Source organism: Schistocerca americana, chromosome 1 (genome assembly GCF_021461395.2).
Source record: "Schistocerca americana isolate TAMUIC-IGC-003095 chromosome 1, iqSchAmer2.1, whole genome shotgun sequence".
NCBI lineage: Eukaryota > Metazoa > Arthropoda > Insecta > Orthoptera > Acrididae > Schistocerca > Schistocerca americana.
In genome coordinates, this window is record NC_060119.1 from 1,124,543,732 (window position 1) to 1,124,561,842 (window position 18,111).

At 42.5% G+C, this 18,111-nt stretch overlaps 1 protein-coding gene across 1 annotated transcript in view; it reads right to left on the bottom strand.

Annotated features, from left to right (window-relative positions):
* The window catches only part of LOC124618989 (caspase-1-like), a 117,358-nt gene extending 99,918 nt beyond the window's left edge, over positions 1–17,440 (bottom strand). The window contains exons 1-2 of the mRNA XM_047145391.1: positions 17,402–17,440; positions 5,657–5,824 (exon numbers count right to left, since the gene is read on the bottom strand). Coding sequence (XP_047001347.1) covers positions 5,657–5,778 — 122 coding nt within the window. The 5' untranslated portion in view covers positions 5,779–5,824; positions 17,402–17,440. The remainder of the gene's footprint in view (positions 1–5,656; positions 5,825–17,401) is intronic.
* Between the last annotated feature and the right edge of the window lie 671 nt (positions 17,441–18,111).

Consider the following 18,111-nt stretch of genomic DNA (forward strand, 5'->3'; position numbering starts at 1 on the left):
GAGTTTACGGTACTAGCACTACCGGAAACAAAAATTTTGTGCCTTTAGTATGTTGCCATGTGCATGCTTACGCCGTGGTTGGAACCTCCATTGCATTTGCTATTTTCATCTCAGTTAGATTTATTCGAAGTTCACTCAGGTTTACACATGTTCATTCTTTCGGTATATTAGTTAGTCTACGAGAGGGGGAGGGGGGAAGTGTGTACAGAGAAATTAAGTAACGCAAATTGTTATTGATTGCCGAGCAATGTCAGGGGTGACTGCTACGGTCGCAGGTTCGAATTCTGTCTCGGTCATGGATGTGCGTGAAGTCTTTAGGTTAGTTAGATTTAAGTACACTACTGGCCATTAAAATTGCTACGCCAAGAAGAAATGGAGGTGATAAACGGCTATTTATTGGACAAATATACTATACTACAACTGAGATGTGATTCCATTTTCACGCAGTTTGGGTCCATAGATCCTGAGAAATCAGTTCCCAGAACAACCACCTCTGACCGTAATAACGGCCTTGATACGCATGAGCATTGAGTCAAACAGAGCTTGGATGGCGTGTACAGGTACAGCTGCCCATGCAGCTTCAACACGATACCACAGTTCATCAAGAGTATTGACTGGCGCATTGTGACGAGCCAGTTGCTCGGCCACCATTGACTAGACGTTCTCAATTGGTGAGAGATCTGGAGAATGTCCTGGACAGGGCAGCAGTCGAACATTTTCTGTATCCAGAAAGGCCCCTACAGGACCTGTAACATGCGGTCGGGCATTATTCTGCTGAAATGTAGGGCTTCGCAGGGATCGAATGAAGGGTAGAGCCACGGGGCATACACATCTGAAATATAACGTCCACTGTCCAAAGTGCCGTCAATGCGAACAAGAGGTGACCGAGACGTGTAACCAATGGCACCCCATACCATCATGCCGGGTGATACGCCAGTATGGCGATGACGAATACACGTTTCCAATGTGCGTTCACCGCGATGTCGCCAAACACGGATGCGACTATCATGATGCTGTAAACAGAATCTGGATTCATTCGAAAAAATTACGTTTTGCCATTCGTGCTCCCAGGTTCGTCGTTGAGTATACCATCGCAGGCGCTCCAGTCTGTGATGCAGCGTCAAGGGTAACCGCAGCCATGGTCTCCGAGCTGATAGTCCATGCTGCGGCAACGTCGTCGAACTGTTGTTGCAGAAGGTTGTTGTCTTGGAAACGTCCCCATCTGTTGACTCAGGGATCGAGACGTGGCTGCACGATCCGTTACAGCCATGCGGATAAGATGCCTGTCATCTTGACTGCTAGTGATACGGGGCCGTTGGGATCCAGCACGGCGTTCCGTATTACCCTCCTGAACCCACCGATTCCATATTCTGCTAACAGTCATTGGATCTCGACCAACGCGAGCAGCAATTTCGCGACACGATAAACCGCAATCGCGATAGGCTACAATCCGACCTTTATCAAAAGGGGAAACGTGATGGTACGCATTCTGCTCCTTACACGAGGCATCACAACAACGTTTCACCAGGCAACGCCGGTCAACTGCTGTTTGTGTATGAGAAATCGGTTGGAAACTTTCCGCATGTCAGCACTTTGTAGGTGTCGCCACCGGCGCCAACCTTGTGTGAATGCTCTGAAAAGCTAATCAGTTGCATATCACAGCATCTTCTTCTTGTCGGTTAAATTTCACATCTGTAGCACGTCATCTTCGTGGAGCAGCAATTTTAATGGCCTGTAGTATACTTCTACGTTCTAGGGGACTGATGACCTCACAAGTTATGTACCATAGTGCTCAGAGCCATGTCACGGCTGTAACATTAATTGTTATTATACAAAAGTCATGGGCCGCAACAAGCAGTAAAGATGGTTTCCATTTTTCAATAAGTTGATTTGCTGGTTATCAGTGAGAAGTATTAGCATAAAAACACTAAAGCTTCATTCATCAGTCAGAGATGAACCGTAATTAAAAGTACCAATGCTTCACTTGGCCTGTCTTTTATGTACTTCATATATAAACTCTTTGCTCATGCATGTGACGTACATACAATGAAGCGCCAAAGAAACTAGTGTAGCCTACGTATTAAAATACAGAGATATTTAAACAGGCAGAATACGGCGCTGCGGTCGGCAAAGCCTATATAAGACAACAGGTGTCTGGCGCATTTGTTAGTTCGCTTACTGCAGCTACTATAGTAAGTTATCAAGATTTAAGTAAGTTTGAACGTGTTGCTATAGCCGGCGCACGAGCCATGGGATTCAGCATCTCCAAGGCAGCGGTGAAGTGGGGATTTTCCCATACCACTATTTCACGAGGGTACCGTGAATATCAAGAATCCAGTAAAACATCAAACCTCTGACATCGATGCGGCCGGAAAGAAGATCCTGCAAGAAAGGGACCAAAGACGACTGAAGAGAATCGTTTAATGTGACAGAAGTCCAACCCTTCCCCAAAAGTGCTGCAGATTTCAATGCTAAGCCATCAACAAATGTCAGCGTGCGAATTATTCAACGAAACATCATCGATATTGGCTTTCGGAGCGAAGGCCCACTCGTGTACCTTTGGTGACTGCACACCACAAAGCTTTAGGCCTCGCCTGGGCCCGGCAACAGCAATATTGGATTGTTGATGACTGGAAACATGTTGTCTGGTCGGACGAGTCTCGTTTCAAATAGTATCGAGCGGATGGACGTGTACGGGTATCGAGATAACCTCATTAATCCATAGACCCTGCGTGTCAGCAGGGGACTGTTCAAGCTGTGGTGGACGCTCTATAATGGTGTGGGGCGTGTGCAGTTGGAGTGATATGGGACCCCAGATATGTCTAGAAACGACTCTAACAGGTGACACATAGGCAAGCATCCTGTCTGATCACTTGCATCCATTCACGTCCATTGTGCATTCCGACGGACTCGGGCAATTCCAGGACAATCCGACACCCCACAGGTCCAGAATTACTACAGAGTTGCTCCAGGAACACTCTTCTGAGTTTACACACTTCCGCCACGAAACTCCTCAGACACGAATATTATTGAGCGTATCTGGGATGCCTTGCAACGTGCTGTTCAGAAGAGATCTCCTCCTCCTCATGATCTTGCGGATTTCTGAACAGCGCTGCAGGATTAATGGTGTCAGTTCCCTCCAGCACTACTTCAGACGCTAAGTCCAGTCCATGCGACGTCGTGTTGCGACACTTCCGTTTGGTCACGGAGACCCTCCACGATATTAGGCAGGTGTACCAGTTTCTTTGGCTCTTCATTGTATCTCAGATGCAAGTATCACTTGACAGTAGCTTAAAAACCGAATAAAATATGTAGCGAATGTCAACAAATTTTAATTTTGAGAAAAAGTTTGCAGCCCGGATGGATTTAATCTGGTACAAGTTCGAATGATTAAATTTGTGTATCTGTTGTATTCTCTAACATTAAGTATTCATTGCTAAAAAGATAATGAGAGTTGAGTAACGACGATTTCATCAGTCGTGTGGACAGCTGTTGAAGCAACTATACAGGGTGGTCCATTGATAGTGACCGGGCCAAATATCTCACGAAATAAGCATCAAACGAAAAAACTACAAAGAACGAAATTCGTCTAGCTTGAAAGGTGAAACCAGATGCCGCTATTGTTGGCCCGCTAGATGGCGCTGCCATAGGTCAAACGGACATCAACTGCGTTTTTTTTTAAATAGGAACCCCAATTTTTATTACATATTCGTGTAGTAAGTAAAGAAATATGAATGTTTTAGTTGGACCACTTTTTTCGCTTTGTGATAGATGGCACTCTAATAGTCACAAACGTATAGGTACGTGGTATCACGTAACATTCCGCCAGTGCGGACCGTATTTGCTTCGTGATACATTATCCGTGTTAAAATGGACCGTTTACCAATTGCCTAAAAGGTCGATATCGTGTTGATGTATGGCTATTGTGATCAAAATGCCCAACGGGCGTGTGTTATGTGTGCTGCTCGGTATCCTGGACATCATCCAAGCGTCCGGACCGTTCGCCGGATAGTTACGTTATTTAAGGAAACAGGAAATGTTCAGCCACATGTGAAACGTCAACCACGACCTGCAACAAATGATGATGCCCAAGTAGGTGTTTTAGCTGCTGTCGCGGCTAATCCGCTCATCAGTAGCAGACAAATTGCGCTAGAATCGGGAATCTCAAAAACTTCGGTGTTGAGAATGCTACAGCTACATCGATTGCCACCCGTACCATATTTCTATGCACCAGGAATTGCATGGCGAAGACTTTGAACGTCGTGTACAGTTCTGCCACTGGGCACAAGAGAAATTACGGGACGATGACAGATTTTTTGCAGGCGTTTTATTTAGCGACGAAGCGTCAGTCACCAACAGCGGTAACGTAAACCAGCGTAATATGCACTATTGGGCAACGGAAAACCCACGATGGCTAAGGCAAGTGGAATATCAGCGACCTAGGCTGGTTAATGTATGGTGCGTCATTATGGGAGGAAGGATAATTGTCCCCCATTTTATCGATGGCAATCTAAAAGGTGCAATGTATGCCGATTTCCTACGTCATGTCCTACCGATGTTACTACAATATGTTTCACTGCATGACATAATGATGATGTACATCCAACATGATGGATGTCCGGCACGTAGCAGTATTGAATAGCATATTTCATGACAGATGGATTGGCCGTCGAAGCACCATACCATGGCCCGCACGTTAACCGGATCTGACGTCCCCGGATTTCTTTCTGTGGGGAAAGTCGAAGGATATTTGCTATCGTGATCCACCGACAACGCCTGACAACATGCGTCAGAGCATTGTCAATGCATGTGCGAAAATTGCGGAAGGCTAACTACTCGCTGTTGAGAGGAATGTCGTTACACGTATTGCCAAATGCATTGAAGTTGACGGACACCATTTTGAGCATTTATTGCATTAATGTGGTATTTACAGGTAATCACGCTGTAACACATGCGTTCTCAGAAATGATAAGTTCACAAAGGTGCATGTATCATATTGGAACAGCCGAAATAAAATGTTCAAACGTACCTACGTTATGTATTTTAATTTAAGAAACCTACCTGTTACTAGCTGTAGGTCTAAAATTGTGAGCCATATGTTTGTGACTATTACAGCACCATGTATCACAAAGCGAAAAATGTGGTACAACTAAAACATACATATTTCTTTACGTACTACACGAATATATAGTAAAATATGGGGGCTCTTATTTAAAAAACGCAGTTGATATCCGTTTGACTCATGGCAGCGCCAACCATAGCGCCATCTGGTTTCCCCCTTCAAGCTAGACGAGTTTCATTCTTTGTAACTTATTTCGTTTGACGCTTGTTTCGTAAGATATTTGGCCCCGTCACGATCAATTGACCACCCTGTACATGTTAACAGTAGTTTGAGAACACTTTTTGCTTTCTCATGAAATTCCTTATGCAATTTCTTATGCAATTCCCGTAAATTTATATCTAAGGAAGAAGAGTTAGCCCTCTCATAAAAAGTGACAAATTAGATAAGCATAAGGCTGTGACCTTGGTGAATTAGAGTTGTTGGGAATAACGAAACCGTATTAAAAAATTTATCAATGATTTGTACTTCATAAATGAATAACAGAACACGTAACGCTGGTATGTTTCCGGCACACGTCAGTGCTTGTTTACCTACCTACCGCTGTCGTTTCCATCGGGTTTGGCGTCCACAGCGTCGTCAGCCATGTTTTGGTTGGGCTGGCGGGCGATGTCCACTTCGTCCATGAGTCCTCTGCCGTTAGAACCGTAGCGATCCATACTTCTCCTAACAGAACCTTCTTTCTTCTTTAATGGCCGTTATATTCTGTAAGAAATGAAAGAAATACAGAAAAACGAGTCCGCGGTTTTACATCTATTCGAGGAGCATCGTCCTACAAGGATCCTGTAAAGTGAATGCCTGAGGGTACTTTTCGTTTTACCGTCTGACAGGGTTCCCTCTTACTCGAGTCATGGATGGAACATGGAGTGAATGTTAAATGTCTCTTTGTGTGTTGTTAATCATGTCTTATCTTCGGCTGGCCTAAGTGACCGAGCGGTTCTAGGCTCTGAAGTCTGGACCCGCGCGACCGCTACGGTCGCAGGTTCGAATCCTGCCTCGGGCATGGATGTGTGTGATGTCCTTAGGTTAGTTAGGTTTAAGTAGTTCTTAGTTCTAGGGGACTGATGACCTCAGAAGTTAAGTCCCATAGTGCTCAGAGCCATTTGAACCATTTGAATCTTACCTTCACAGTTACTGTGGCAGCTTTATGTAAGAAAACGCTGGACATTCATGGATTCTGTGTTGACCACTGTTTACACTATTTTTTGGGTTAGATTATAGCAATATATAAGTTGTGTTTCATTGTCCGACGATTGAGCTCTTTATATTAAATGTACTTCTTCAGCGAGGCAAACTTTCTCAGTTTGGTTGACTGATGATACGTTTTCGGAATTTTAGCCCTGATGACTAACTCAGGCTAGTCGTTCTATTCAAGATGTAGGGCCTGCTTTGCAATCTTAAATACAATACAGACCTGGTGAACATCACATTACTTGTAAATATGGTACGACTTTCGTCGTATAGCGCGCGGAGAGAACGAACACCTGTATCTTTCCGTGCGAGCTCTCTGATTTTCCTTATTTTATTATGATGATGTAGGTCGGTGTCAACAAAACATTTTCGCATTCGGAGGAGAAAGTTGGTGATTGGAATTTTGTGAAAGATCTCGTCGCAACGAAAAACGCCTTTCTTTTAATGATGTCCGGACCAAATCCTGTATCATTTCTGTGACACTCTCTCCCATATTTACCGATAATACAAAACGTACTGCCCTTTTTTGAACTTTCTCGATGTACTCCGTCAATACTGCCTGGTACGGATCCCACACGCCGCAACAGTATTCTAAAAGAGGACGGACAAGGGTAGTGTAGGCAGCCTCTTTAGTAGGTCTGTTACATTTTCTAAGTGTCCTGCTAATAAAACGCTGTCCTTGGTTAGCCTTCCCCACAATGTTTTCCATGTGTTCCTTCCAATTTAAGTTGTTCCTAGTTGTAATAACTAGTTATTTAATAGAATTTACAGCCTCATTTATCGTGAAACTGCAGTTTAACGGATTCCTTCTAGCACTCATGTGGGCGACCTCACACTTTTTCACCATACAGTTATCTTTTCTGAATCGTTTTGCAATTTTTGTTTCGATCTTCTAATGATTTTACTAGCCGATATATGAGAGCGCCATCTGGAAACAACCTAAAAGGGCTGCTCAGATTGTGTTTTAAATCGTTTATATATTATAGATAACGAACAGCAAAGACACTGTAACATTACCTTGGGGAACTCGAGAAATCACGTCTGTTTTACTCGACGACTTTCCGTCAGTTACTACGAACTGCAACATCTCTGACAGGAAATCATGAATCCAGTCACGTAACTGAGACAATATTCCAAAAGTACACAATTTCACTACAAGCCACATGTGTGGTACAGTATCAAAACCTTCTGGATATGTAAAATACGGAATCAATTTCAAATCCCTTGTCAATAGCACTCAACATCTGAGTAAATAACTAGCTGTGTTTAACACCGAACGATGTTTTCTAAAACTCTGTTGACTGTGTGTCAATAGACAGTTCTCTTCGTGGGAATTCCTAATGTTCGAACACAATATATGTTTTGATATGGACCTGTCATTTAGTGGATTACTCTTACTACCTTTCTTGAATATTAGTGTGACCTGTGCAACTTTCCGGTCTTTGGGCACGGATTTTGCGTCGAGCGAACGGTTGTATATGGAGCTGTGGGGCTATTGTATTAGCATACTCCGAAAGGGACCTAACTGGCATATAGCCTGGACCGAAAGATTTGCTTTTATTAAGTGATTTGAGATTCTTCACTACTCCGAGGGTATCTACTTGTACATCACTCAGGTTGGCAGTCTTTGTTGAAGGAGTTTCCAGAGGCTGTGTTTAGTAATTCTGTTGTGACAACACTGTCGTTTAAAGTATTTCCACTGCTATCGCGCAGAGAGGGCATTCATTGTCTTGCCGTTAACATACTTCACAAACATACAACCAGAATATCTTTGGGTTCTGCCAGGTTTTGGAACAAAGTATCGTTGTGGAAACTATTATAAGCGTCTCGCATTGTAGTCTGCGCTAAATTTCGAGCTTGTGTAAAAGATCGCCAATGTAAGAGATTATGCGTCCCTTTAAATTTGGCATGTTTTTTCTTTGTTGTTTCTGCAAGAGTGTTCTGATCAGTTTTGTGTGCCAAGGAGTCGTTTGTTAATATATTTGGTATAAATCTCTCAGTTGCCCTGCCGATACTGTTTCTTTGAATTCAAGCCACATCCGGTCTACACTTACTTTGTTAATTTGGAAAGAGTGGGATTGTCTCTCAGGATGACATCAAGTGAATTTTTATCTGCTTTTTTGAGGAGGTATATTTTTCGCTTATTTTTCGAGGATTTGTGGATTCCAATATTCAATCTCACTACGACAACCCTGTGTTCACTAATCCCTGAATCGGTTTTGATGCTCGTTATTAACACAAGATTATTTATTGCTAAGAGGTCAAGTGTGTTTTCACAACCGTTTACTCTTCACGTGGGCTTATGAACTAACTGCTCGAAATAATTTTCAGAGAATGCGTTTAGCACAATTTCGGATTACGTTTTACGTGTACGTCCGGATTTAAACAGATATTTTCGCCAATCTGTCGAGGGGAAATTAAAGTCACCGCCCACTATAACTATATGAGTCAGGTACGTGTTTGAAATTTAATTCAAGTTTTCTTTGAACCTTTCAGAAATTGCATCATCCGAGTTGGGAGGTCGGTAAAAGGATCCAATTATTATTTTACTCCGGTCGCCAAGAATGACCTCTGCCCACACAAACTCACAGGAACTTTATACTTCAATTTTGCGATAAGATAAACTTCTTCTAACAGCAAGAAACACGCCACCGCCAACTGGATTTAGCCTATCCTTTCGGAACACTGTTAGATATTTCGCGAAAATTACGACTGAACTTATTTCCGGCTTCAGCCAGCTTTCAGTGCCTATAACGATTTGAGCATCAGTGCTTTCTATTAGCGCTTGGAGCTCTGGTATTTTCCCAACACAGCTACGATAATTTACAACTTTCATACCGATGGTTCCTGTATCTACGTTATTCCTGTGTTCGGCCTGCACCCTTTGCGACTGAAGCCCCTTTTGTGTTTTCCACGAGACCCTCTAACCTAAAAGACCGCCCAGTCCACGCCACACAACCCCTGCTACGCGCGCAGCCGCCTCCTGCGTGTAGTGGACTCCTGACCGCCCTATGGCCTAAGTCGTGGAATCTGCAGCCTACAAGGCCGCAGAGCCGTATGAGCCTCCGATTCAGACCCTCCACTCGGCTCTGTACCAGAAGTCCACAATCAGTTCTGTCGACTATGCTGCACATGGTGAGCTATGCTTTCATCTTGCAAGCTAGACTGGCAGCCTTTACCACTTCTGTTAGCCGCTCGACCCCGGAGAGAATCTCTTCCAATCCAAAATGATACAGATCATTGGTACTGACGTGAGCCGCCACTTGCACTTGGCTACAGCCTGCGCTCTTCATGGCATCCGGAATTATCCGTTCCACCTCTGGAACAACTCCGTGCAGTATGCACACAGAGGGCACATTGGCTAATCCCCTTCTTGGCAGCCAGGTCCCTAATGGGCTCCATAACGCTCCTACCACAGGAACGCCCAACTTCCAATAAACCCACCCTCTGTAATTGCCCTCATCCTGCAGGCTGAGAGGTTTCCTCTGAAACAGGACGGGCGACTGCATCTGGCTGACTGACGGTGTCAGCCACAGACAGCACCTGGAACTTGTTTGTCAGACTAACCAGGGAGGTCCTACATGCGGCCCCCTGGGAAGTCTTTCGCCGTCTGCGACGTCCCAAAGCGACCCCCCCCCCCCCCCTCGATCAAGGATGGGGTCTCAACCCCAGTGCAAGCAGTAACTGGTCTGCCCTGTGGTGAGGACCGATCGGAGGACTCAGACATGCTGGACGTCCATTGGATCCCCACTGCCAGCCCACAATAGTGATGCCCATCCACAGCAGCTTTGGGCTATGTAGCTGAAGCCATCACAGCCTGCAGCTAAGAGTGAAGTGTCACCAACTCTGCTTGCATCCTGATACAACAGTAACAGTCCAATGTGCATGGAAAAGTGGGTAGTGGCAGGCACAGTGTCCAGATCGACGGATTCCCACTGCAAGTGGAACAGAAACTGCGACCTGATTGAAAACTGACTATTGCTCGTCTGGTTTACTAATTTGCTCGTACTGGACGTTCACTATTTACACTATGGTACCAAAAAATCTCGGATATCACTCATTGTGTGCAAGATGGGTGCCGAAAATTTTTTCTGGCCTGTACAAACATCAAAAAATCTCTAGATGACGAGCGTTTCCTGACAGATGTCGACGAGATGGAGATAATTTTTTTATACATTTTTGCGGACGTGGCTAGCCTACATTAATGCGCAATGGAAACGATAGTCAACGCAATGACGCTTTTAAACTTCGCCAAAATCGAAGCTCAAGCCCATCCTTGTCCACTGGTTCAGTTTCCTGGCAGAGACAGTTACGGAAAGTGCTTAAGAATGAACGGCAATTTAGTTGGAAAGTAAAGTAGAGTGTGAGAAATTAACACCGCCCATAAAGTTTTTTCAATTTTTAAATTTTTAAAGTCCTAGTATCCTTATATTTCGAATAAAATTTGCAGAAGCCTTCTCAATTTCTCTCCAGTCGAACGTAGAATTTTTCCACTTAATACTATTTCAAAAAGAATTAAATGGTGGAAATAATAGCAATGTATTAACATTATCCATTCAGTGATTAATACAATTTCATTTACAAAAATTGATGTATCTGTGATACATATGACTGGAAAGACATTTTTCCACAGACTAGGTGCGCTAGAATACACATGATCTCTGCAGCACACAGGGTGTCTGACTGAGGATTCAGAATGCTACGAATCTCACTAGATTTACAAATATGATAACTTGTCTTTGTGAAAACACGACTATATGTTGGCCGTAAATGGATTTTTTAAATCTTGATCTACAACATAATTTGATAGCTGTAGCCCAACAATACGTATTGTCTAATTACAAATCCATCTATGAAGCAAAAGAAATGATGTATAAATGATTTCATTTTATTTTAAAGATTTCACTATCTGCCAAGACTATTAATTCACAAAGGAGTCTGTCAAAAATTTTTATAGGTGCTTACGTTCCTGCTTTCTGTGCACCAGTAAAGCTAATACCCAATACTCCAGATGTCAGATACTTAGATCGGTACCTAACATTTTACGCCGATAGAGAATCACCCAAAACTCCGATTTAGTTCGTACTATATGCTGTCGTCCAACAGGATGGACGTAAACGTAAATTAAAAGTAACACCAGATTTACGGAGTACAGAAAAGCATGACAGTGAGTAAATCATGTGTACGAATGCTGTGGAGAAGTTGGTAGAGCGGTGGATCAGCGTGTAAAGGGTGCTGCGTTCAAACCCCAATGACTATTTTTCTTACTGTATTATACGTGAAAGTGTTATATACGAAAAAATGTTTATGACATTATATAAAAGGGCTGTTTGGAGTTTACAGCAATGACCTCTCGGCAGTCTGCTTTCGCTTTGTTTCTTTGAAAGTAGTTGTAGTTTCACAGAATATACAACCAGAAGAGAAAAATAAAGAAACGGTCGCATTACACATGCAGACGTAATAATAACAATAATAATAATAATTAATAAAACTAATAGTAGTAATAAAAACAAAATAGTAAGATCGTTAATAAGTACATAACGTTCAGCTAAGGAAGCGAAAGCAGCCAAAAAAACTTTGCTACAAACTCTGATAAGTCCTTTCACATGTCAGCAAAATGTTATTCCATATAGAAGTTGTCAACAGTTTAAAAAAATCGGTCAACAGGGGGTTTGAATGCGAGACCTTCGATTCGATGTCTGCAAGCTCTACCAACTAACCCAGGCGAGTTTTTCTCATCTGTTACTGACAGATACGGTTTTCTCGCGCTCCATATTTGTGGTCTTACTTTTAGTCGCCGTTCCTGCATGTTCTAGTTGACGACAGTACATATCACGAACTAAATCGGTGGTTTGATTGATACTCTATCGACGTCCAACGTTTGGTACCGAGCTGAGTGTCTGATATCTGGAGCTTTGGGTGTAAGTTTGGCTATTTTTGTTCCTAGTGCAATATTGCTGAATGCAAATATTATTTTCAGTTTGTAGCTAATTCCTCAAAAGAAACTTCATAAGAAACTAAATATATTGTGAGACAATTGCTGGTAGGCAGTTGCGTACATGAATTTCGAGGATGGGGACCAGATATTATCATTCTTAAACTACGTTTCTGTGCACTTAATACTCTGTGTCCGTGTGTAATTACCTCAGAAAATTATTCCGTATGGCATCAAGATCACCAAAATCAGCAATTACACGAAAAGCCAATGTTCATGAAGTCATTCGTTTGAGAAGATGAATGACATATGATTTCTGATTAAAATTATGATCAACATGCATGTCTAGGAATTTTGAACCATCAGTTTTATATATTTTCCTTCCCCCTGTGCATTATTGCTATTGATGACGACGTACCTTGCTTCTATAAAAAAGAAATTATTGTATGGATTTATTGGCTGGGAGAACGCATCTAGGGTTGTTCGGTCACCTAGTGCAAATATTTTTATTTATGGCACTCCGACGATTTGCACGTCGACGATGATGAAATGATGATGACACAACGCAACGTCCAGTCCCCAATCGAAAAAATGTGCGGCCAGGGCGCTAACTGAACGTACGCTTGCGGCTGACCATTCAGATACGAAGGAGGACAAACTGTCTTCTACAGAGTTCAATGAATTACGTATTTCTACGCTACCGACGAGAACCCATTACACTTTTGAAAATTTACTCCTTCTGTTTTTGCAGCTCTGATGGGCTTGGTGCTGATGCTTGCATAGTAAGCAATGTGCGCTTTCTCTGCTTTGTAAGTGCAAGATGGAAAGGTCATTTATACAGGGTGTTACAAAAAGGTACGGCCAAACTTTCAGGAAACATTCCTCACACACAAAGAAAGAAAATATGTTATGTGGACATGTGTCCAGAAACGCTTACTTTCCATGTTAGAGCTCATTTTATTACTTCTCTTCAAATCATGGAATGGAAACAAACAGCAACAGAACGTACCAGCGTGACTTCAAACACTTTGTTACAGGAAATGTTCAAAATGTCCCCCATTAGCGAGGATACGTGCATCCACCCTCCGTCGCATGGAATCCCTGATGAGCTGATACAGCCCTGGAGAATGGCGTAATCACAGCCGTCCGCAATACGAGCACGAAGAGTCTCTACATTTGGTACCGGGGTTGCGTAGACAAGAGCTTTCAAATGCCCCCATAAATGAAAGTCAAGAGGGTTGAAGTCAGGAGGGCGTGGAGGCCATGGAATTGGTCCACCTTTACCAATCCATCGGTCACCGAATCTGTTATTGAGAAGCGTACGAACACTTCGACTGAAATGTGCAGGAGCTCCATCGTGCATGAACCACATGTTGTGTCGTACTTGTAAAGGCACATGTTCTAGCAGCACAGGTAGAGTATCCCGTATGAAATCATGATAACGTGCTCCATTAAGAGTAGGTGGAAGAACATGGGTCCCAATCAAGACATCACCAACAATGCCTGCCCAAACGTTCACAGAAAATCTGTGTTGATGACGTGATTGCACACTTGCGTGCGGATTCTCGTCAGTCCACACATGTTGATTTTGAAAATTTACTATTTGATCACGTTCGAATGAAGCCTCATCCGTAAAGAGAACATTTGCACTGAAATGAGGATTGACACATTGTTGGATGAACCATTTGCAGAAGTGTACCTGTGGATGCCAATCAGCTGCTGATAGTGCCTGCACACGCTATACATGGTACGGAAACTGTGGTGTCACCGCCAGACACCACACTTGCTAGGTGGTAGCTTTTAAATCGGCCGCGGTCCGCTAGTATACGTCGGACCCGCGTGTCGCCACTGTCAGTGATGGCAGACCGAGCGCCGCCACACGGCAGGTCTAGAGAGACGTACTAGCACTCGCCCAGTTGTACAGCCGACTTGCTAGCGAAGCTACATTGACAAATACGCTCTCATTTGCCGAGACGATAGTTAGCATAGCCTTCAGCTACATCATTTGCTACGACCTAGCAAGGCGCCATTTATCCTTTGCTATGTATCTAATGAAGCATGTACAGTAACGAGAGATGTACAACAAGAATGGATTAAAGTTAAGTATTCTACCAGTTACTCTTGTTTTGCTAGTCTTATTTCTCTGACCTGTTCCAGACCTCACGCCAGCCTGCGTGAGCTTAATCGCGTGCTTTTCGGCTTCCTCCAAACTCCGTGAATTGGCTCCTGGCAATTCACAACAGAAACAACTGGTTCTCCCATAGCACTCTCCATACAGTGACGTGGTCAACGTTACCTTGTACAGCAGCAACTTCTCTGACGCTGACATTAGGGTTATCGTCAACTGCACGAAGAATTGCTTCGTCCATTGCAGGTGTCCTCGTCGTTCTAGGTCTTCCCCAGTCGCGAGTCATAGGCTGGAATGTTGCGTGCTCCCTAAGACGCCGATCAATTGCTTCGAACGTCTTCCTGTCGGGACACCTTCGTTCTGGAAATCTGTCTCAATACAAACGCACCGCGCCACGGCTATTGCCCCGTGCTAATCCATACATCAAATGGGCATCTGCCAACTCCGCATTTGTATACATTGCACTGACTGCAAAACCACGTTCGTGATGAACACTAACCTGTTGATGCTACTTACTGATGTGCTTGATGCTAGTACTGTATAGCAATGAGTCACATGTCAACACAAGCACCGAAGTCAACATTACCTTCCTTCAATTGGGCCAACTGGCGGTGAATCGAGGAAGTACAGTACATACTGACAAAACTGAAATGAGCTCTAACATGGAAATTAAGCGTTTCCGGACACATGTCCACATAACATCTTTTCTTTATTTGTGTGTGAGGAATGTTTACTGAAAGTTTGGCCGTACCTTTTTCTAACACCCTGTATACAACAGTTAGATGAGCTGTCCCTTAATGGAACCCTGTGGGACACCAGTAGTCAGTTGTCTATATCAGAAGAAGATTCATCATGAGAGCTTTATGAGCTATGTAACATGACTCTTAGCTTTCTTTCAGTTAAATATGAAGTGAACGACTTACTCATTGTACCTTGAAAGCGATAAGCTTTAAATTTCTCCATCAGAATGTTGTAGTTTGCACAGTCAGACGCCTTAGACAGCCATGAAAATTCTCAGTAGAAGATATATTGTCATTCAGATACTTTAAATACAACAGATTATGTAATTCAGTCTTCAACACATCAGCCATAAGACATTTAATGCACCCTGGCAAGTGCTTGAATACAAATTTACCAATGACCCGACACGTTTCTGTGATAATAAAAAGATAGTTTTTGGTCCCGTACTAAATTCATGGATTGCACAGCTTCTGGAGACAAGAGAAATATTGATGACTCAAAAGAGCATTAATAAATATATGTATTGTGAAAGAGTTTCCATAATTCTAAGGTATTGGAAGAGATGTGTGCAGGACGATATAATTATTATACTCTGACTGTACGCTCTGAAAATATTGTCCCTGTAAGTTACGTGCCCTCATACCCAATTCTGTAACACATTAGTAACTGGCAATATGTAGAAGAAACTAGTTTGCTAGACTGCAAAGCAGCTATAGAGCTATAGAAGAACTAATGCTTACTGCAGATGTAGTTGAACTAAAAAAAATTCTTAATTCTGAAATGCTTATGTTCCAGTTAAGTTCGAAAAACTTAACGGCGTGTATTACTTTTATCTCGTTTATTGAGAAGATTATTTTTATAGCAAAAAGATTTTTACAGGAAATACTGTGTTGGGTGTACAGAGTATCATCCAAATTTTATGTCAATCCGCTAGCCTTGGAGCATTTGTGACACATGCAAATATTCAGTCAGCTATTTCTTCGTACATCAGAAACTGAGGAATCAATATAGAAGCCTGTGAGTGGTAGCTTTAAATTCTGAATTCCCTCTTTCTATGAGATCAATGTGGTACTAATACAGTGCAGATAAGTGAGGTTTTGCTTTTGACAACTTTCAGAATAGTCCCAATGGTAATTCCTTACTGCTGATTTGTCCTTTTTTGTAAACTGGCTTGACGACAGCTTATTTCATTTCGTTTGAGAAAATACTGCGGCGCGGCACGTTACTTTTTACCGCCCTGCCAATGTCCAGCAATATTTATTTGTCTAGCTAAAAGCTGTAGTAGAAAATACTAGACCACTACTGTCGATTGCAGGTCGCAACATACATAGAATTGTCTGGTAAACGGGATGTGGCTAGCTACTAAAATAAAAGTTTTAACCAGGCAATATAAATTTTCAGGTGTATTTTTACGATAAAGATCACATTTAATACTGCCAAGTCCGTACTAAGTGGCTACACACTGTAAAGTTCCCACGCACACCACAATCACACACGTAACCAGTTTATGGTATTTACACCCGTTACCGAAGTTAATAGAGTTCACTAGATCGTTTAGTTATGAAAATGCTCGCTCAAATGTTGTGCACTCTGCTCTACAAGTAATACCTGTTCCAGTCTTAGATCGCACAACACGCCACGCGGTTTTAACTAACAGTCAATAGCAATAATTTTGATATTCCGTCCGAAATTCCACACGACTTCCACTATGCCGTTCACTTAAATACACTTTGTACTACTTCGCGAACTCGTAATTAGCATTTTTCCGCGATTTTACAGTACTTTCGTCGGAGCTGCTTTCAGTGAGATGTTACTCGTTCGATCCCTCAGCCCCGACCCCCATAGATCACACCAAAGGCTTTGTTCCCAGCATAGATTGGCGCGAGTCTGCAGTTTTCCGATTGGCTGATATCACAAACAGCAAATCAGGTTGCAGTACTATCCCGCACTAACCCGCGCTTTACTTCAATGACCAATCATAGTAAAACATTTCTTTCTATGGCAATCGCTAAATAAATTTAGAAAAGTATCAAATATAAAATTACTCCTTCTGAAATTACCGATTAATTTGTGTTCTACTCACGATTTATTAGCACCATAAACTGACTGCACATATAATTATAATAAATCCCCTGTGTAGTTTAACTGGTACTTCGCGAATAAACAAAACAACTTTCATTTACTTCTGTTCTTCTTCACTCATACAACACTCACACTGCTAATTACTACACATATAAACAATTATAATTATGCAAATATATTAAATATTAATCAAACATAACTTTACAACATTGTTTTGACTACGACTGCTAGCACTGTCCGTCAACTGCTGACCTCTGCCGCCTACTAGTACAACTACGTGCAGCTCAGTAACTCAGGTCCATGTCAGCTGGTGACATCTGTCGATGACTCATGTCTATAACGATATCGTCCTAACAAGTGACAGGAGCGATGCGAAGGCGCTACGCCTCAATACCACTATGTAAAGAACCCTTTTATAAGAAACTTGATGTATTACAAAATTCAGGTGAACTTTTGTATTGTAACCACTTTTTGCACATAACTCCAAAAATTTACGAGTATATTTCTCGCTGACACACCTCACTCGCTGTTAATACTGTACATCTGCAGCATCAGGCAAGAGATTTCAATTTTTTCCTTCTTTACTACTAACTCCATTCGCAACATATTTTTTAGGTAGTATCTACATATACCACTGCATGTTCCTGCAAAATTATATCGTTGCACGACTCATAGTTCGGGAGATGTGATGTTTTATACATGGGAGCTCGATTCTTTAAAGAATCGGAGGTGGCGGTTTACTGGTGTAGTTAGATTTCATCAAACCTCTTTCGTAACGCTCTTACTAGAAGCTGTAGCCTATCCGTTAAAAGTATTCAGGCAGGTCGCAGAAATGTCCGGTGAGTTTTATCTGGCGAGACTGCAGGACAGCTTAACACTCAGAAGTAAGTTGCAGATACCTCACAGCTAGGGTGC